At 35.2% G+C, this 21,708-nt stretch overlaps 1 protein-coding gene across 1 annotated transcript in view; it reads left to right on the top strand.

The window, feature by feature from the left end:
- Positions 1 to 21,708, top strand: part of CEP128 (centrosomal protein 128) — a 347,268-nt gene that overhangs the window by 107,237 nt on the left and 218,323 nt on the right. Inside the window, exons 12-14 of the mRNA XM_063091601.1 lie at positions 2,201 to 2,551; positions 8,933 to 9,583; positions 16,070 to 16,234. Coding sequence (XP_062947671.1) covers positions 2,201 to 2,551; positions 8,933 to 9,583; positions 16,070 to 16,234 — 1,167 coding nt within the window. The remainder of the gene's footprint in view (positions 1 to 2,200; positions 2,552 to 8,932; positions 9,584 to 16,069; positions 16,235 to 21,708) is intronic.

The raw sequence follows: 21,708 nt of genomic DNA, 5'->3' as shown, positions 1-21,708 counted from the left end.
CGGTCACGAAAAAGACAAAACAAACAAACAAACAAACAAACAAAACACCAAGATAGAACCATGTGAGTGGGTAACTGAAGAGGCATGGAGTTAGGACCATCAGGGAATCTGGAAGTTTAGCGAAGTGTTAAAAACATGGGCTCTGGAGTCAGACTGTCTGGTTTCAAATCCTCCTGCCATAACTTATTAGGCATGTGATCTTGGGCAAACTATTAACTGCAGCAAGCCTTGGTTACTTACCACTAAAATGGAGATAACAATAGTGCTTTACTTTAAATTTGTGGTGGGATTGAACTAGGTAATTCATATATAGCATTTGTTCAATCCTGGCACAACTCAAGGGCTCAGTCCATTTCAGTAGAAGTCAGTTGTTTTATTATTTTTGCCATCTCCTTTTTATTTAGAGCTCAGCTTATACACCACCTCTTAAAAGAGACCCTTTCCAGACTCTGTAGAATATAAACCCATTCAGGTAACTCTGCATCATGTTTTAGCACCTCGTGCTATCTACTATTGTAATTTAGCTTTTGGAGTGAGTATCTCTCTAGTTAGACTGTTAGCTCCTTAGGTATTGAAGCCATGTCTTATTAATCTTTCTTATTATAAACAAATCTTACTATAAACAAAGTGTCTGACACATAGTAGGTATAACCAGCCTTTCTCCAAATATTTGTTGCCAAAAAAAAAAAAAAATTGGTTCTGTCTTTCTTTTGATGCTAAATCACTTGATTACTACCGGTTAATAAAGTTGACTTCTAGCATATTGTTACAACTTTTAGAAAAAGAGCAAAAGGTAAACCGTAGTCACTAGGGTTTTCTGATCTCATTTTAGAATTTTCACACAAACAAGTGCACAGTTCTTAATTCACTATTTTGTTTGGGTGGATGAAGTCTCTTCCACGCTGCATAGAATTTAGAAACTGAGCAAATGCTAACCTGTTGCTCAGAAAATGAAGCTTGTTTTTCAGGCATTATTTTGGCCACAATGTCAAACCGTGACTTTAAAATGTTAAACCATGACTTTAATCATGGGAGAAATTATATTCAACTTTATCTGAGCCACAGATTATGGCTAATGGAATCTGGACCTGAAGATTCTGCTGTTGAGGCCAGAAGAACTTGGTAAATGTTTCTAATCTTTTTGTCAGTGCCTTAGTACGATATAGATGATATTTATTATTTTTCCAACTCACAGCATCATCTTAGTCTCTTGAGCTCATTCTTATTTGGGCACACAACCTTTTTATGTTACTGTTGTTACCCCTAGGTATTTGGGAACAAGGCTCAGGAGGAATAGTCTGTGTGACACATAGTAAGAACTTAATTTCTGAATTTGTCACTTCCTTTCAAAGCTTTATAAGAGTGGCTTAATGTTAATGATCATAACATTCTTTCATTTGTATAAAATGTGTAAAAGTAACATCCTCTCATTTTCAATTTAAAATATTTCATTCTCAAATTAAAATATGTATTAATCATGATTTAGTGTAACTTCCAAATACTTTAAGGACTACCCTTGTTTTAGGGAAGCTAGATTTTAAGGTTCTCTTTTTAATTAGAGAAATATTCCAAGTAAATTAAAATTAAATTTATTTATATATTTATACTACATTGATTCATGTCAGCTTGAGATAAATACTTCAACTTATAACATTATATCAGTTTAGCTGGAAATACTTATCTATAAACACTTTACTGGGAACCTTTTAAATGGACTTTCAAATATAGTGTTATCTATACTGATGTTCTTGTCATCAATTCTCATTTTGTTGTTTCTGATTTTTATTTTATTATAATAAAATTTTATGGGCTTCCAGAAAGTGAAATGTTACATATGATTGCTACTAATAGTTCAAATATTAAAACATTGATATTTCTTCAGTTGGACAAAACACTGGGTTTTGTTACTAAAATAGTACACATTATGTTTCTCAACAGTGTGTTCTATTTTAGTGACAGTTTATTGGAAGTATAAGGGAAATTTTCCCTTTTTGGATAATAGAGTAGGTAATATTTCTGAAAATTATTTCCAACTAATGTGATTATAAATACACAGAATAGCACCCATCTTTTCTAATATTGCTAATGTAATTTAATACAAATGATTTTCAGTGACATTATAGATTCTTGTTTGATGATATGTTGCACATCCAATTTTGACAAGAATTTGTTCCTAATGTTTCACATGCTTTATTCCTAGAATTTAACACGTGAATTGGAGAACAGGGAAAAACAGCAACTTCAGATGTTGGATCAACTTAAGGAGATCCAGAGTCACTTTGACACATGTGAGGCAGAGCGAAGGCGTGCTGACCTCCAGATCTCAGAGCTGACTCACCATGCGGAAGATGCCACTAAGCAGGCCGAGCACTACCTCAATGAGTTCCAGCAGTCAGAGGCCCTGAGAGAGGAGGCAGAGAAGAGGAGAGAAGACTTGAAACTGAAAGCTCAAGAATCTATTAGGCAGTGGAAGCTTAAGCACAAGAAATTAGAGCGAACATTGGAGAAACAGTCAGAAACTCTTGATGAGCTAACAGACAAGAATAATCAGGTATAACAGCCAAATTCCTAAGGAATTGTTTTTGGTATAATCAAACATTCATTCATCCACCCTTTAAACAAATACTTGAGTGCCATGCTGTGCGTACAGTCTATCAGTATGTCCTTGAATTAAAAGAGTCTTGGCTAGTTCAAAGTAGAAAGTTATTTAGTTTTTTTGTTTTTGTAAGGCTTTTTTTAATAGTTTAACATTCTGTGGCTTTTCAGAGCTGGCCTGTTGCTTTGCCTCACCTGGATTTGTCACTTCTCTTCCCCTGGGTGATGGAGCCGCCAAAGGATTACTCAAAGTCCATCTCTTCCGAGCAGTGAGAGACCCCAAAGGGGTTAATCTCCCAGAACTCTCAAGAGCAAGGCATTCCTTCTTTTGGGAAATTAACCATGAGCTGGGGTTCTCAACCCGCATTTATTTTCCAGACCAGGAAGTTACAGGAAAAGAACATAAGTGGGGTTTTTGCTAAGTATAGTTTAACAAGTTTAACAATAGAGGCTGGTAACATCAGTAAAACAAGCAAAGTGACATTCCATAATGCAATCTGCAAAATGTTAAGTCGATCCACCAACAAAAGCTTGATCCTAGCAAACATTGTCCTTCCCCACAGCAATTTCCCAGTATCCTTACATATCAGTCAGTAACTTGTCTGTCCTTCAGCCAGCCACCTTGCTGTGTTACAATTCTTTATCTTACAACAGACACTTTAGCCTGGAGAAAGTTTCCTGTCTTTTGCAAGGTTAACATTTCTATATGTACTTTTAAGAAGTTAGGCTAAACCTGAAACTGCAGGGCTTTGGAGGCCCTGTGAAGTACATTTGCTTTATAAATATTGTTATATTCCACACTGGCCCTTAAAATAGATCCACCCCCTCCCCCAGTTTAGCTTTAAGTTCTCTAAATTAAATTATTATTTAATATTCTAACATACAAATGGAAGAAAATCACTAAATCCTTAATATCACATGATTTTTCCCCCAGTACATGTAGTTTAAATCTCATTTATTTGTATATCTCAACTTAAGTATTGCTTAGAAAGAAGCATTTAAAAAATGCAGTAGTTACTACTGGGCCATATTCTGGCAGCAACTATAATGGGCTTAGTTAAATGAATAAAATTGATAATCTCACTGACTGAGCATTGTTATTTGATCACAAGCTTCTTCAAGACTCTGCTTTTATGTCCATTTGATAGCAACAAAAAGCATTTCACTGATCTATGTATATATTTCACATCATTTTTTCTCTTTTATAATCAGTGTCTTTAAATGGATTTTATGCTCCTGTGTTGATTCTCAACTGATATATCTTTGGATTGAATTAAACCCAGATATTTATAAGATAGTAAGCAGTACTGATTGATTTTTTTAAATCCATGTTTAGTCTTGGTTTATTATTTGTGCTTTGTCATTCATCAATTGTCAAGAACTCTAAACATTCCAGATGAATAATCATTTGGATAAGTTGACTTTCTTTCAAAAGAAAACAAAATGTAGGGCAATTATATTTATAAAATCAATCGTCAGTACTTAAGAGTGACAGACACTTATTTCAGATGAGGTGTCATGGAAAAGATGCTTTACCTTTTACATACAAATTTCTTGGACATACAGAAGATGGAGGAAATGATCACTTTGCACTCACTGTGGAGTGCTTTTGATTTTAATCCATCTGACAAATACTGGGTAGCTGGTTTCCCTGAGGTAAAGCAGTTCAAAAGCTTTCAGACTTGAATCTGCACTGATTTGATCCCAGGAAATTGCTCTTCGTTGATTATTCTGTTGTCAGCCTGGTCTGGCAGCTGGTTCAATGAGCCTAACTATGAGGGAGGGAGGTAGAGAGAAGAGTAGTTGAGGGGATTGATTGATTGAGAATCATCTGGGGATTTTGCTTAATTAGAGGAAATTTAGAAGAGTCCATGTCATCAGACTGTATCCCAATCCATGATGCTGAGAGTTTTCTAGATTGAGTTTTCAGAGTATTAAAAATTGTTAAACAATCATTTCCCAGAATACTTCTGATATAATTATTGTTATCACTTAGCATTGCTAATGATAAGCAAAGAAGTAGGTTTAAAGTGATTGCCACAGTTAGGGTAGTATCACAATTATCACAGCAGGCATTGTAATTTCTCCTTTAAAAGCCTTAAAAATTAATGCAGCATGTCGCATTTAGAGCAATGGTTAATCAAGGAAGAAAGGGTAAGACATGTTTCACTGCAAATTCAAGTGTCCAGTAAATCTGTGATGCAGAAATACATGGTAAATAATTTTTGAGAATTTTTTTATTGTATTACTGAATATTACCTCTAAGGAATATTTAGTTCTTAATAAAATCGTAAAACCACTTTAAGGCATTACTGTTATAGTCTACTCCCTTTTTGTTTCTTTGGACTATTTTCAAAAAGTGACTCCAGAGTACTTTGGATGTGTATATTAAAAATGATACCAGTTTACAAATAGAACATATTGTGTTTTAAGGAATAAATTAATTGTTTAATTAGTTGTTGGGCCATTTTATGTGCTTAAATGATGAAATCTTTGTATTTGCAAAATGCTTCTGTGCCTACTTCCATTTTTCATTTTCCAGCATCATTTATTTTCTGTTTTAGGATTTGCCACTTAAAAATATATTAGAAGACAAAAGGCTTTTATTCTAAAAATTGCTCTGATTTATTCTTTTTTTCCCCTGTTTTATACATTTCTGGAATCTTGGTAAGATTATCAGATATATATCATATTACATAACTACTTCCTCACTGGAGGATATGTAATAGCAAACATATAGCATATCATTGCAGGAAAAAATAGAAAGATCAGACTTTATACTTCCCTTAAAAGATGATGACATGGATATTTACATCAGGGAATCATGATGTAGATATATTAGGGACATGTAGATGAACACATACAGGGAGAACTGAAACTATAATACAGATAATCTACTTATAAATTGTATTTTTGTTTCCCTTTTTTCTTTTACAGTGCTGTTTGAAATCATGGGTTTTTAATGTGCTTTGAAAATGATAAAGGAAAAAACTTGAACTTGGACTCTGATCATAGAATATGTTTTTCTGAGTGTTTTCAAATTCTTTCATATTCTTTTTTAACATGGGCAATGGGAATGCTTCCTAGATTTTTTTTTTTTCCTGCTGAATTGGCAGAATAATTGACTTGCCCATATATTGAGTTTTTTGCTTGATCATGTTTGATTTCAATCTTAAATTGCCATCTTTTCCTTCTGTGTATTTCCCTGCTGCTGAGAAAAAAAAAAAAAAAAAGAGAAGAGTTATATGTAATATATGCTGTCTTGTAACATCTGAATTTTTTAATGGTTGAAATTTTTTTTTTGAATGTGTATGTGGTCTTATCATATGCAATTTAAGAAAGTGTATGGATGGTGGACTATGTTGTGTACATATTTTAGCCTTCAGAAAGATCCTACAAGAGAAAGACAAATTTAGGTTGACTCTGGTCTGTCAAAAAGCAGAGAATGAGATTTTTGGGGGTGGGTAGCCTGAAGTCTGCAATCTGTGATCCAAACTGATTGAGTCAGAGTCTGATATTTTAGATCCTTTTAGGGTTGGAAAAGCCAAGATATGTATCTAAACTGAAGTTATTCCAAGCACAAGAGGGAGGTAGGAAACTTAGAAATAAAAATGAGGTCAAAAACAAGCCATTTTCTCAGAGCCCTTTCGAGTACTTAAGCATTCCTGGCCAGACAAAGGGGACCGGAGTCCATTGTTTTGAATTGCCTCAAGATAAAGGCTATTCAACTGTGGGGCCCTGGGAATGTCCGGAGTATTGAGGTAGTGGTTAAGACACTGACATTTTCAGGCTCAGAGACAATGTCTAGACAAAATCTTGGGTTGTGGCTACTAGCCAAGCAATTAGCCAGAAGCAAATAGATGGAGCTTACTTAGTTTTTAGTATCTGTATTGCCAAAGAAATTCCAAACTTAACTAACATACTCTGTGACTGTCCACCATAGGGCTGTTACCTTTGTCATAAATTGGTGTGATGCTTAGAACATTGGTAAGAGAGCAAAACCTGGAGAATTAGAGTAGCAGAGCCTGTGCTTTGCAAGACTCTTTTTAAAACTTTTATCTCCAGACTTCCTGTTGTGTGAGAAAAATAAATATCCTTTCTATTTAGACCAGTTCCAGGAAGATTTTATAATTAAAGATCTGATCAATCTTCATCATTAAAATGTGATTTTAATCTTCAGGACTGCCTGAAATTCTCTTAGCTCATGACCAGGGGCTAGGTCATCTGTTCCAAACATTAATTGCTATGTTTAAGACACCTACCCTCACTGTTCGGTCCTTCTTGTGTTATCCTTACAGTCAAAACTTAATTGTCAGTTTTCATCTTCTCTAGTATAGTAAGTAGAATGACTCTTCCCCTCAAAAGATTTTCACTCTAGTTTCTGGAACCTATGAATATGATATCACTCCCATGATTATGTTGAAATATGGCACAGTTGATCTTAAGATGAAAAGATTATCTGGATGGGCCTAATCTAATTATGTGAGCCCTTAAAACAGAGAAATCTTTCTCAGTCTTGGGAGAAGGGGAAATTAGAGAGAGTTGAAGCACTATAAAGATTAATTGTACTGTTGCTGGTTTGTAGATGGAAGAGTCCATAAGCCAAGGAATGTGGGTGGCTAGAAGCTCAGAATATAACCCCTGGCCAAAAACTAGCAAGGAAATGGGACCCAAGTCCTACATCTCTGTGGAACTAAATTTTGCCAACAACCTGAGTGAGGTTGGAAGTGGATTCTTACCCAGAGCCTTCAGATAAGAGCCCAGGTCAGCTCATTCCTTGATTTTAACCTAAGGAGACCACAAGCAGAATGCCTTTGCTGGCCTTTTGATGTGTTGGAAACAGTGAGATAATAAATGGGTATTGTTTTAAGCCACTTAGTTTGTTGGAAATTGTTATGCAGCAATAGAAAAATAATACGTCTACCCTTAGGCTTATCTGTAATTCTCGCCATATTTTTTGCCTTATGTTCTTTGGAAAGTGAACTTCATCTGTGTTCCAGACTCCCTCCACTTCAAGGATATTGCCGTGTCAGATATCCCTTCTTTATGCAGTTTTGATTACTACTACCTTGCATAATACCTCCCTGAGACCCTGGTTCCTCCTTGAACTAAGTCTCACCCCACTTTTTGTTTCCCCTTTTCCACTAATCTTCATTACAACCTCATAAAGTAGCTGTTATTATTATTATTTCCGTGAAAACGAATAATTTCCTTCAGGCCCTAGACCTTCTCATGGCTGGACTGAGAATCAAAAGTGGTGCTCTCTGGTCAGAGCTCAACTGCTTAATCACCTTCCTTTATTATTTCTCATGTTAACTTTGTGCTCCTTCTCCCTTGTAAAACTGAGGGATTTGAGGATACTGTTTGTTTGCAGTGATTGACTCCTTACATCTTATTATAAATTGTTCTACACCAAAATGTAAAATGTAAAGTATAGAAATGCCTCAAAAATATTTGCATTTTAACTCACTTCTAATTCTGAAATGAGTCTTGTTTTTTTTTTTTTTTTTTCCTGTTTCAAGACATGGTCGGTATCAGTAAGCAATAAAGGAGATTTTCCTTGGTGCCAGTGTTGAAGAGAAAACAATCTCAGCCCCATGGCTGTCTGCTTTTTCATTTGCAGTGATTGGCTGATGAGAATTAGAGGCCATGAAGGTTATTCTTGGTCTCTGTTCCTCAACCCTAACACCCTAGAGAGGTGGGCAGAGGGTGATGGACTGCTAGTCCCTTGACTATTCTCTTGAGCCTCTTCCCAACCACTTCTAATCTTCACTTCATCTCATTTCTGCCTTTGTGGGGCTTTGAGACTCCCAGTTGCATATTGATGTTTCTTTGTCACTACTGATATTTTATTAATGATGGCTAATTATACCTTAACCTTTCTTAGATTGTGTCTGCATGCTTCCCTATATTATTTTCAATCTCTGTTTTGAGGTTTCTCCTTTCTAAAAGTGTATCTTTGAAATGTACATCATTATTATTTTAGATAGTATTATATTATTTCTACTTCTGGTAAATTATCTTTGTAATAGGAGTCTTTTTCTTTATTCCTTTGCTCAATTTTATGTTACATTTAAATACTTATTTATGATCATGGGTTGATATAAGTTTTGGTGATTAAAAATCTGAAGTACATATTTCAGTGTGGTGCCATTTCAGGATAATTATATATTTTATCCCTTTTTTAGCCTTAAAATATTTTTTATTAAAAAGTGGAAAAATGAAAAGGATTATTTGATGAATTTTTCTTCTTCTTGCAGATTAAACTTTATTATTTGGCAAAGTCTATGGTGAATTTTACAGTAACTTTTTTTGCTTTATGTTCTTAACTTGATAGATTCTAAAAGAAAAGGATGAATTGAAAAGTCAACTTTATGCCGCATTACAACAAATAGAGAGTCTTAGAAAGGAATTGAATGATGTCCTAACCAAACGTGCTCTTCAAGAGGAGGAGCTTCACCGTAAGGAGGAAAAACTAAGTGATATTAAGTCTCATCAAGCTGACCTCGAACTAGAAGTCAGAAATTCTCTGGACACCATTCATAGGCTAGAAAGTGAATTGAAAAAGCAGAGTAAGATTCAAGACCAGCTGAGAGTCGAGAAAGCTCACCTGGAGGAGGAAATTGCAGAGCTAAAGAAGAGCCAGGCCCAGGACAAAGCTAAACTTCTTGAGATGCAAGAGTCCATCAAGGATCTTAGCGCCATCAGAGCAGATCTTGCTAATAAATTGGCGGAGGAAGAGAGAGCTAAGAAAGCGGTGCTTAAGGACCTTTCTGACCTCACAGCACAGGTGAAATCTAGGGATGAAGAAGAAGCTACGGCCATCACACAGTTAAAACTAGAACGAGATGTTCACCAGAGGGAGCTGAAAGATCTCACGTCATCATTGCAGAGTGTGAAAATGAAACACGAGCAAAATATCCAGGAGCTGATGAAGCACTTTAAGAAAGAAAAGAGTGAGGCTGAGGACCATATTAGGACACTGAAGGTACCTGTGCTGAATTGTCCTGATGATACTGAAGGAATTTTTCTTGTGGCTCATGAAGTTAATAAAGCGTAAACTTTTAGAGAGCATTCTGTATTCCCAAGCACTGAAGGGAATATAAAACCAACAATAAAGAGGCTTAATCATGCCTGTTCAGCCAGGTTGAAATGAGTTATAGCAGCCACCTGGGAGCACCTATTTCACAGCATTGAAGCCCTTTAAAAAGAACATTTAGCTATTTGGGGAGTTCAGGAAAGGCAGAGGTGGCAGTAAGTTGTGGACCTGAAACGTGCTCTCATTCAACATTTATGACCTCCTAAAATATAAAAGCCAAAGACTTGTCAAGGCCATAGAAGCTGTAACCACAGGCCTTATTAGTATGGTAACTAAAGTGGATCAGCTTATGGGCTGTGTAAACTCAAGCCTTTTGAGACTCACCCCTTGTTTTCCAGATCGAAGTTGCTTGGGTAAATGCCTAATTGAGATCTTGCATTTGGGGAAATGTTTCTAAGGTCTAATGGTATTAGCATTTTCACCATTGTAGGACAATCATTTCATAACATGATTGTCAGGAGTGTGATAAATCTCTTTCTTGCTTTATTTTTTCTCCATAGCACTTATCATATGATATAGATTCCATATTATTTATTTATTTTTATCTCCCTTTATTAGAATGAAAACTTCATAAAGATTGGGGTTTGAGACTGTCTTGTTTGCAGCTATATCCCCAGTGCCTAGAACAGTTTCTGGAACATTGTAAATATCTTTTGAATAGGTGAATGAATGGATAAATCTTCAAAGGCTAATTATAATTTTTAAAAAAAATATCTTTAAAATGCAACTATTACTTTAAAAATGCTTATGATGCAAGATGAAATTATATTTAAATAACTGACATTTGTAGAATGCTGTACCTATTTTATGACTTCTTCTCCAGTCCTATATAGTCTTCTGGCAGTAGTGGTTTTGGGATCATTAATTGAGGTAGGCAGGTCAGAACGGAGGCTGGAAGAGTAGGTAAGAGGCCCTTACTGTATTTTATTGAACCTAAGACATCATCAGTTGTAAGATGCATCATTATTGTATGCTAGTAAGAAAAAAAATGCTGCCTCCTGCCTACAAAACTATGACATGTTGTGAACTGTAAGTAAGATAACATCCCAAGTATAAGATGGTAAAATGTGAAAAATACACATCTTAATATTTATGAAGTATGGAGTAATAGTCCTTCAGAGTTGATGAGGACATAAACAAAAGTAGAGTTATGGATACAGAGAAGAGCTGATCTTAAAGAAAATATATATTAATGTTGTCTTAAAGAAAATATATATTAATGTTGATTGATTGGCTGTGATAACAGCACTACTGCAAGAAAACATTTTTTCAACACATTGTACCAGTCATTGCTATAAGAACTTGACATGTTTTACTCATTTAATACTCACACCATCCCTGCACATTTTGTGGGATTATTTTGTCCCAAATGAGGAAATTGAGACACAGGAAGTTAAATAACTTGTCTAAGGTCTTATGGCTGGAGAGTGGTAGAGATAGGACTTGAACCCAGATAGTTAAGTGCCTGTGTACTTAACTACTTTGCTGTCCTGGAAAATGTTTAGAATCAAGGATGACTGGGTAAGGACTTGGGCGACTAGGTGGACAATGATGCTATTTGCCAACATAGAGAATACAAACCGAATAGCAGATTTGGAGAGAGCAGTGGCAAATTCACTTTTTTAGCATGTTGAGTTAGGTGGGAGGGACCTTAAGCTTAACCGTGAAAGTCTAGATAGAGCAGTTTAGTACATACGAATTAGTAGGTGAGGGAGAAATTGAGATTAGAGTGAAATACTTGGGAGCCAGTAACTCATAGGTGGCAGTTGAAATCATGGGATTTGGATGAAATGGTGTAGGGAGAAAGAAGAAGATGAAATTCTAGATCACCAATATTTAGTGAAAAATTGAGAAAGAGGTTCTAGTAAATAAGAATAAAAGACCATTTGAGAGACAGGAGGAGAATTAGAATGGTATCTTGGAAACCCTGGCAGGACATGACAAGAAAAATATAATCAAGAGTCTTCAATGTGGTAGACAAGTTAAATGAAGATGTGAAAAAGGTTTTATTCCATTTGGCAGAGCTTGATGGAGAAGGTCAATGTGAAGATGTGAGGGGGCTGGATCAAAAATAGGGTGTGTAGCATTCACTAGGAGACAAGGCATCTCTTTCTCTGAAGGTTTTTGAGAAAACAGTAAGATTGGGTAAGTTGATAGGGATGATCTAGGGAAGTTGATGTGAGTCTTGACTGGTGATCTCTTTCCTCCATCTGAAGTAGAGCAAGGCAGCAGTGCAGCAAGAAATTTACAAGTGGTGAAGACAAAAACTGCTTTGAAGACTGGTATGAACTTTGTGAGACTTGTCTGGGAGTATGTAAAGTGATGACCTGTGACCGATACTGATGAACAAGTATCATAGGCAAAGGAATGAGAGAATTTGGGGATAAGAATTTATGATCAGAGGTTGCTTATTGGGTCAGAAATTCTTATATTGGAGTGCAAATTTGCAGAGTTAATGTCCAAGTTGTGGTCATTCCGTGGGTTGTGATTGTGGAATGTTGGTGAAGGTAGTTGGAATAGAATAGGTCAATTAACTTTGAGGTTAGCTTGTTGGAGGGACCTTTGGTTATTTATGATACTATTGTGAAGGCATTAATTGGCCGCATGCAAAAAACCTCAGTGAAGAGATTGACTGATCAGTCAGCTGTTGCCAGCAAGAAGGAGGGGGGTTGATGAGGAATAGTGTGAATCTCAAAGGAAGGCAGGGTTTTTGCATGAGGATGAGCATGTGATAATTTGTTAGCAGAAATGGGCATGGCCATACAAATGGTTCTTTTCAAGGAGCTTACAGTTTTCTAGAGAGTGTTATTGAGATTAGACCCTCCTTTCCGTCTCACCACTGCTGATGTGTTATCACTATTATTTAGGTTGTACACATCACCAGGAGTTAGTAATAATCTTTTCAGTTAGAGCAGGTTCAAGATCATCTGCTTAAGAACGTCATTCTCACATTCAGATGTGCTTTCTTCAGTGGAGATAAAGTAATGGAGGTAACAGCCTGCTTGGCAGGAATTGCATTTGCTCGTGGATATGTTGGCACATGAGTAGTGTATCACGTATCACAGTAGAAAGCAGGTTGCGGGCTACTAATTTGGACTACCTAGCCATAATTCTAAGTAGCTAACCTCCCTACTTCCCCCTCGTTTCTCTTTTCATCCCCAGCTCCTCCCTTTCAGCCTTCAGATACCCCCCTGCTTTCGTTTCCCAGCACATGTGTCTGAGTGTGTCACTTCTTTCTCAAAAACCTTCTCTAGAACAGTTTCCACTCTAGCCCAGCCCTCCTTGAAATGGCCCCACCTTACTTGTGCACATTTATTGCCTTTTATGCTCCCTGATATTCCTCAGACAAGTACCTGACCATTTCCCACTTGTACTTTTCACTGCTTGTTCTCCCCCTGGGTTGGTCTTTCCCTCAATCTGCAGAAGGAAAAATTCTGCCTAATCCTTCAAGGCCCAATTAATTTGTTACTTTTTTATGTATCCACTGACATTGGGATAAATCTCATTGAAGTTGGGATAAATCTCTTGATCCTCTGTGTTGCCATAGTTCTTTGTTGGTACTCCCAGTACAGCAACAGACAGGCATTAGATCTTGGCCACTTTTCTATCTTCTTATGGTGTCTAGAACGATGTTCCGGACATATAGAAGATACTCAGTGGATGCTGGGTTGAGATTGTTTAAACTGGAAATCAGAAGATTTGCTCCTGACTTGCTCTGCAATTTTGTCTGTCTGGTTTAGATTTCTCTGTGTAATGTGGGAAGATTGATTTCCTCATCTGTCTTTGGGAAGTGCTTTGAATTCATTTATAGTAGGATGACAATAAAGATTGAAGAAATTACCAGTGTGTAGAGAATTTATAACTTAAAAGTATTCTGTGGATCTTCTGAAACCTTTAGACTTCTTTTTTTTTTTTTTTTTTTAATTTGAAAGACTGAGGTCTGGGAGGGGTGTTGTATCTCTTCTCTTATGCTACAGTAGTAGCACAAGAGCTGAAAGGAGAATCAGAGATTGTGAGAGCCCAGCAGTTTTCTTTTAGACCAAAGAAGTTACCCTTAAGGAACAATCCTCACCTCATACTATTTTGTTGATATAATCCTATACTTTTACATATTTATATTAATTAAAAGGAGCTGATAGCAATGATCATTGCAGGAAATTTAGTATACTGAATTATGCACAATAGGGTTTTGGACAAGTAGCTTTATAAGTGTTATATTTCTGTGTCTGTTGGCTTCATCTTAATTTATTACTTTTTGAGTTTAATAAGCTTTGATATGTCAACCATATTTTTTCTTTGTACAAATGTTATATTTTTTCTTCATCTAGAATTACCCTTTTTATACCTGTTTTTAATTTAAATTTAAGGTTTGTTAGTGATGTGCTCTAACTGCTATCAATATTTTCAGGATATTGGGCTATGACTTCATTGTGATTTCAGCAAGATCATTTTGTAGAGCCTTTTATTGGAATTAAAAGACACAGAATTGGAGCTCTATGCTTTTGCCACTTGCTGGGCATGTGATCTTGGTCATGTTACTTTACATTTTTATGCCTTGTCAATAAAATGGGAATGCTAATTAATGTCTTTCTATATCACTATGTTGTTGTGAACACAACATCACTTTGTAAATCCTATGTAAGTGTAATAAAAACCACAACAATAAGTAGGTTCTTAGTCAAACTTAGGTTTTGGTGTGCTGGTAAATATTTAAAAACAGGCTCTCTTGGGGGAAAAAACCCTGAGTTATAGCACTTGCCCAGTTCAGTGGTGTAAATACCCCATCTTTACTGATTTAAGGCTGTCAAATGAGACATTAGTGGAGAGGGACAAATTTGGGAAGAGATGGCTCTTGAGGGTCTCGAGGAACTGGCTCCAGCACACCCCACTGGTCTTAGGGGGAAGCCTTATTAACCTATGCTTTTTATAGGTCATAAAGAAAACTAAAAGCATTCTACTGAAACTTAAAATTGTATTTGAACCGTTTTCCTGATCAGAGACTTTATTTTGTAAATTTATTTTGGGGCTGTGAATACAGGATTGCTCATAAAAAAAAATCAATTCCTTTGTTAATTCAAAGTGACATCAGGTCTTAGGTGACTTTTGTAGGGTATGTAAAATAAAGATTTGTCTAAAACTCACAAAACTTTTTCCTGTCAGGAAATTGTTTCCATCGGTTATGTTTGTACTTACCTAATTAAACACATATAATAAACTTGTAAAAATAAAAGAAACAGATACATTTTAGGCATTAAAATATATATTTTCAACAGAATATATATAGTTGCTTACAGACTGTGAGTAACTGGTAGTTATGGCCAGTTAGCATTGCTAGTTGTTTCCAGATGGTTTTTAAAACCTTAGATCTTGTACCTTTTGAGAGGCAGTATGGCAGAGTAGTTGAAACCATGGATGTTAGGAGGAATTCCTGGGTTCAAATCCTAGCTCTGCATTTACTCACTGTGTAGCCCTGGGCTAATTATTAGCTTCTCTCTGCTTCAGTTTAAACAGAGGAGGCAATATGGTAATACTATTACCTCCCTGGTCAGGTTGTTGTGAGGTTGAAAATGAGGAAAAACTGTATACAAAAAGGTCTTTAGAGAAGTGGCTGACACATCGTGTTATGCATTGTTGTTGTTATTTTAAAATTCTTTAAGTTCCCATACCTGGCAAATCTTTATTGAATTCCATATACAGAATAGATCATTCCTAATGTTTATAGGCTGATTCTGGTTATATTCCAAATAAAGATCAATAAATAGGTACTTTATTTCACTACCACTGCTGAAATACTCACTGGTAAACTCTTTCCATATTGTTTGTAGTTTCATGGCTGTTACAATTCATAATCTTTTTACCCCCACAAAAGTAGTATCAATAATTACATTGCACAAAAAGTACACATTTCTTTCATAAAAAGCAGGGGTTAGGCAGAATAGGAATGTTAAGCTCCTTTTCATAGATGAGGAAACTCATCAGTCAGTAATATCATGTCATAGTATTTCCCTTTTGGGACACTTCTCTAATAGCTCCTTTCCTTCTCAGCAGAGCTGGTGTCCCTTCTTTGGATTGCCAGAATACCCAGCTTACGCCTTTATTAATTGTTTCTCATTCATTGTTGTCCATTGGTTGTTGCATCTGTCTCTTTTACTGCTCATGTCTGTTATCTTCAGTACATAGTAGAGTACCTGTCACTTACTAAATGCTCAGTAAGTGCTGAGGAGTGATTGAATACATTCAAAGAACAGTTCTTTTGTGTTTATTTTAATGTTTATGTATTAATGAAGATCTAAAATCCGGAAGTATTTTCCCACTGATTTAATGTGTAATTTGGCTATGGCCAGTGGACTTTCTCTTTTCTCCTCTTTTTTTCAGGCTGAAAGCCTAGAAGATAAGAATATGGCTAAAGCCCATCGTTGTCAGCTAGAGAATTTGAAATTACAGTGTGACAGGCTGACTGAAGAATTAACCCAGAATGAAAGTGAGAACAAAAAACTGAAGCTAAAATATCAGTGTTTGAAGGACCAACTAGAAGAAAAGGTAAAATAATGAATGAATTCTAATTTAAAAGACTTGTAATTTCTTCTAGTATTTCTTTTAGAACCTATTTTATGTATTAGTAAATGGTAATTGTAGTCTTTCATAGGAAAGTTGTATTGGTGCCAGAAAAAAAAGTTTATTAGAATGCTATGATTTTTATTCATTCAACCAATCACCTTCTAATACATTTGATTTTAGGTTTTTTATGTGTCTTAAAATAGGAATTTAGAGGCAAGGTAGAAAAAAAAGGAATGAGGATTTATTGAGCACGTTTATATGCATATCAGGCATTTATGCCAACTGATTTACACATTTTCAAAAACCAAGTTGCTGGCAGACTAAGTGTCTGGTGAGCACCCACTTTCTAGTTCATGGCCTCTTTGCTGTGTCGTCAGCTGGCAGAAGGGGTCAGGGAGCTCTCTGGGGTCTCTTTTATAAGGGCATTAATCCAATTTTGAGTGCTCCAGCCTTGTGACCTAATCACCTCCCAAAGGCCTCACCTTCAAATACTATCAAATTGGGGATTAGATTTCAACATAAGAATTTTAGGGGACATACAAACATTCAGTCTTTAGCAGTTAGGTTTTATTGATTCCTTTTAATCTATGCGGAAACTGAGACTCAAAATAAAATAAGGGTCAAATGCTCACTAATGTGCTAGGCACTGTAACTGTTAATCCTCGTGGTAATTTTATGAAATTGATAACTATTATCTTCATTTCTTTAGTTGTGGACAGTGAAGGTTAAGAAGGTTTTAATTTCGGCACGTTTCAACCAACCTCACTGCTTTCCTTTCAGTAGATAAGTAAATTTATTTTGAGAGACTGCTATATATGGCGTGCTGAGGACAATGGGGCTTTTTAGAAGTCACTGCTTTTGAAGTTCTCTTTTGGTAAAAAGTCAACTAAGACAGAATATTAAAATTCGCTTTCTGTTTCTTCCACCAACTCCCTAAAAAGATTTACCATGGAATGTGCTAGAAGTCAAATGTAAAAAAGACCATTAAAGTACAGATAATAGGATAAAGCAGTATAGACATGGTCCAAATGAATGCTGTACTTGATCAGGGTTACTAAAATCTATGATAAAGAAACTGTCACTGGGTGGGCTGTCAAAAAACTATTCATAAACGTCTAGGAAGAAACTTTCTTAATGCTTTGTTCACTTCTCCTCTTTTTATTGTTTGTAAAATTTCATTACTGTAGGTACATATATATATTTTTACTTCTCTAGGAATTGTTAAAAGCAAGGAAATAAAATACGTTAGTTTGAGTTGATAAAATGATTAAATGAGCTAAATTTAGGACTATAATCTTGATAACAGCTGTAATTTAGTTTTTATGTCATGCTTTGTTTTGATTCTGTCTAATGTTCACACATATTTAATGTATCTATTGCCAGGGTGTAGTTGCTGTGGAGATAATGCTAAATTTTCTGCCTTTTTCATAATTAAAATTTAAGCCCGAAGATTGTGTTAACATGTTTTATATTTCCTTGTCTGCATTTAAGAAATAGTGGCAAAAAATTTGATATGTTGAGAATGTAAAGTTTACCTTGCTCTACTTAAAATAAATGTTCCTTTACTGAATCTATTTGTGATGTTTTAAATATATGTGTGTGTGTTATCACACATTCATATAAATGGAACATTCACCTTAAAACAGAATTTGAAGAGTTAATGATTTTATTCCATGGTTTTGTGTTGAGCATCTACTGTGTGTGTGGCATTGTACTGGATCCTGAGGCTAGGATATAGATAAGATACAGGTCTGCAATTGACCAGCACATGGTGGAATTATTAAAAATAAAATCTCTTTCAGTTGTTTAAAAATTAGACAGTCAGGTGCTAACAATGGGTGCTAATAATGAGAAAAGATGGTTTCTGTAGTTTTGAATTCTGTATATTCTTAAAGATACCCACACATACCAATACATACAACAGTTTATATGCCTCCTTTTCTTTAATACTTATTAAATATAAATATTATAACGTGATTGTTTTATACTTTTGATTGACTTAACTGTGTTGACCTGTTCTTTAGTACAATTAGCAATTAATCAGTGTTGGGTCGAGCCATCTAAAGATAGGAGCTTTCTCCTGAGATAATATAGCATTAGTAGTTATGGGCAAAACTTTGAGTTTAGATCCTTTTTTAGCTGTGTGACTTTTAGCAAGTTGCTTAATACTCAAAGCCTCAGTATTATCGTCTTTAAAACAGGTATTATAATACCTTTATTATAGGATTACATGTGAAAATGTATGTAAAGTGCTTGGCACAGTCTCTGGTATCTAATGAGATACCAGTTAGGGTAGTTGCCATTATTTTGTTACTGTGTTTTCAAATATATGCCAATTAATAGTTCAACCAAGCAATTGACTAGTTAGCAAATATTGATTGACTGCCTGTGGTCTGCCTAATAATAAAGCCACAGAAATATGCTATAGAGCTAGACTATGTTGAATTATTTGAAACATATGGTCCACAAAGGAGGTACCCATGTGAAAAGAGCTGCCAGTTCCATCAGCAAGTGATATTGAAGGCATGCGTTAAGCAAACCAAACAAGTGGGTAGGTTTTAAATTCTTGCTATTTAAGGAGAGGAATCACATCTTGGTCATTTATCCATTTCTAAGACCAGGCACAGAGCCTGACACTTAGTAGGTAATTTGTAAAGTAAACTATGGAGAAAGAGGTATGTGTATGAACACACACACATGCACACAGACACACACACACACACACACACACATATATGTAAATGAAAAAATACGGATACACACACATACACACATATATATAAGGTGGTCAGATGGGGAAATAAAAACAAGAAAACAAAACAAAAATGTTTTTAGTGAAGGCGAACTCAATGACTAATAGCCCAAAGATTACTATTTAAGGAATGGAATGAACTCCATAAATGGGGCCTTGTGGATTGAAGGTGGTTTATAATGTGGCTCTGCTGTAATCAAAAGGGAAGCCTTTCTTGTTTGCTTAACAAAGTGAAATTCTTGCATGCCCATCCCCACCAGAAACATACAGTGCTACTTAGGGTACTAATACACACAACTTTTTTAAAAACAATGAACATCTTGCTCTTATTTTGACTGTGTGCTTTGTTTTAATTTGTGCTTCTTGTCATGTTGATAATCTAAGGAATATTAAAGGTGCATCAAAATTCCTATAAAGTATTAACACCAGTGGTAGCATTAATCAGTGGTGGAAGATTATTGTCGATATATATGCACAGAATAACTTTAGCATATTTTCCTCATGTATTCAGTGATGATATGTGGTAATATGATGCATTTTTTCCAGTGTCTGATTTCGCTTTGTCAAATGTTATTTTTCAATTTTACATGACAAAGAGAATAAGTATTATGCAACCTGCAGAATTTTTACATATGCATTTAAGACTTTATCATTACGAGCTCCTTACCAGGGAAAAAGCTCTCCTGAAATGTTACAGAAAGAATTTTCTCCCATGTATAGTATCATTAAAATTTATTGTTCCATTTGCTTAAATTTTACAGGAATATACTTGATTTCTTCTTTTGTCTCAAAAGGATCTTATTGATATTAATCTTTTGATTTTCCTGGCATTTACCTGGAAACTCAGTACTATTTATTCTATCAGGAATATATTTTTATTGGTTTTACTGGAATCTGTGAATCCATAAGAGTTAGAGGATAATTAAAAAATCATTTTTGCTCAGCAAGTCAGCATCAAAGTTTACAAAGTAAAGATTTTAAATGTCTGATTTATATAGATTTGTATGTGATCTGATTTTTAAAAAAATTCTTAAATAGGTTTTAAGTAATTTTTAGTAGCTGTATTAAAAGAATGATTTTAATTTTGAACATGTTTGCATATTTTAGAAATAGCTGGTACTTAAGGATTAATATGAAATTATTTTATAAGTTATTCTGTTTATACTATATAGTTTCTCTTGGTCTTTATGCTTTATAAGGCTGTTTTATCAAAAAACATATATAATATTTTGTGCAGGTATATTTGTTAGCAATGAGAAAAATGGTGTAAAGAAAATAATAGAAAGGTTCTGAGATTGTTTTCCTGAGTCTAACACAAACATAATAAAGACAATTATTTTTCAATATTAGTAAAGAACAATTTAATTTTACTGATTGCATTCGTTTTGAATATGTAAGAAAATTGATATTATAGGTCTAGAGAATATATTGTTCTTGTGTATTTTAAGCAGAATTATTAGAATATGTTTCTTGCTACTAGGTATCCAAACCTGGAGGAAGCCAGAGGTACTTGCTGCCCTCATTTTCCTTTTCTCCTTTAAGGCACCCATAATCACATCCATATGTGAAACTTTGTTACAGGAGATGCTGTCATATGGGTTCCATACCTTTCAATTAGCTAGCCTCAATAATGTTGGACTCCTTGGTAGTTTCTCAGTTTCTCTGCACCACAAAAATCTACGTGCTTGCTTTTTTAAAATAAGCACTGTCTTAAGTTTACAAGGCATCACAGAGCTATGGGGGCAAAGGTGGTATTTCCCCAAACATTTGGCATCAGTGTAATTGTGAAGTGTAAAACGACCTTAAACGTTATCAACTCCCTACACTTTATTTTGTAGGAGATGTTCTGGCCCAAATAGTTCATTGACTTGCCCAAATGCTCCCAGCTTTCTCTTGGTAGTGGTGGAAATAGGATTGAGTTGCTAACCTATTATTTTCATTGTGCCATAGTCAGTAAGAACTATTTCTGGCCTCTGTGTGTGCGTGTGTGTGTGTGTGTATGTGTGTGTGTGTGTGCACGCGCACATATGTGTGTGTGCGTGTGTATAAAATATAGGTTATCTGAGATGCTTAGCCATCTCACTTAATTTTGCTTATTTCAATAGCTATACGTAGTTCTCTTTAGAGAACCTTTTTTTTTCTGATATTCTTTTAGAAGATGAGAATAACTTCAATGAAAGGAGATAACTCCACAAACTGAGACATCTCAGGCTATAGAAGTTCGTGTGAACTCAAGTGTTGAATACATCAGGATTCATAGAAACGTATTTTTGTTCCTTCCATGAAATGCTTTATTTAAATCATTTGTGAATGTAATGTAGTAACATATTTAAAACATATTTTAAAGATATGGCTATGTTGGATAAAAACACTTAAAGTGGTTATATAAAATATGGACCTTCAAAAAATGGTAATTATAATTCACATTCACAAGTGTGATTATGATGCCCATTTTTACAGGTGGTGGAAACCGAAGCTGAGAGAATATAGTGACTTGCCCAACATTGCATGGAAACATGGTAGAAGCAGAATATGAGCAAAAATTCCTTGTATTTTTGTCCTTATTGCCAGCAAATTAACTCAAATTTGTGTCTTTTTACTGACACAAAAAGAATGAGAAAAAGTAGAAGCAAATGAGCTGTTGACTTCTAGCATTTACTTTAATGTTTACCCTGTAGGCCATTTTTAGGCAGACTATGTTCTT

Source organism: Cynocephalus volans, chromosome 3 (genome assembly GCF_027409185.1).
Source record: "Cynocephalus volans isolate mCynVol1 chromosome 3, mCynVol1.pri, whole genome shotgun sequence".
Classification (NCBI taxonomy): Eukaryota; Metazoa; Chordata; class Mammalia; order Dermoptera; family Cynocephalidae; genus Cynocephalus; species Cynocephalus volans.
Note: the sequence above shows the minus strand (reverse complement) of the source record. Positions and strands in the feature narration are given on the sequence as shown.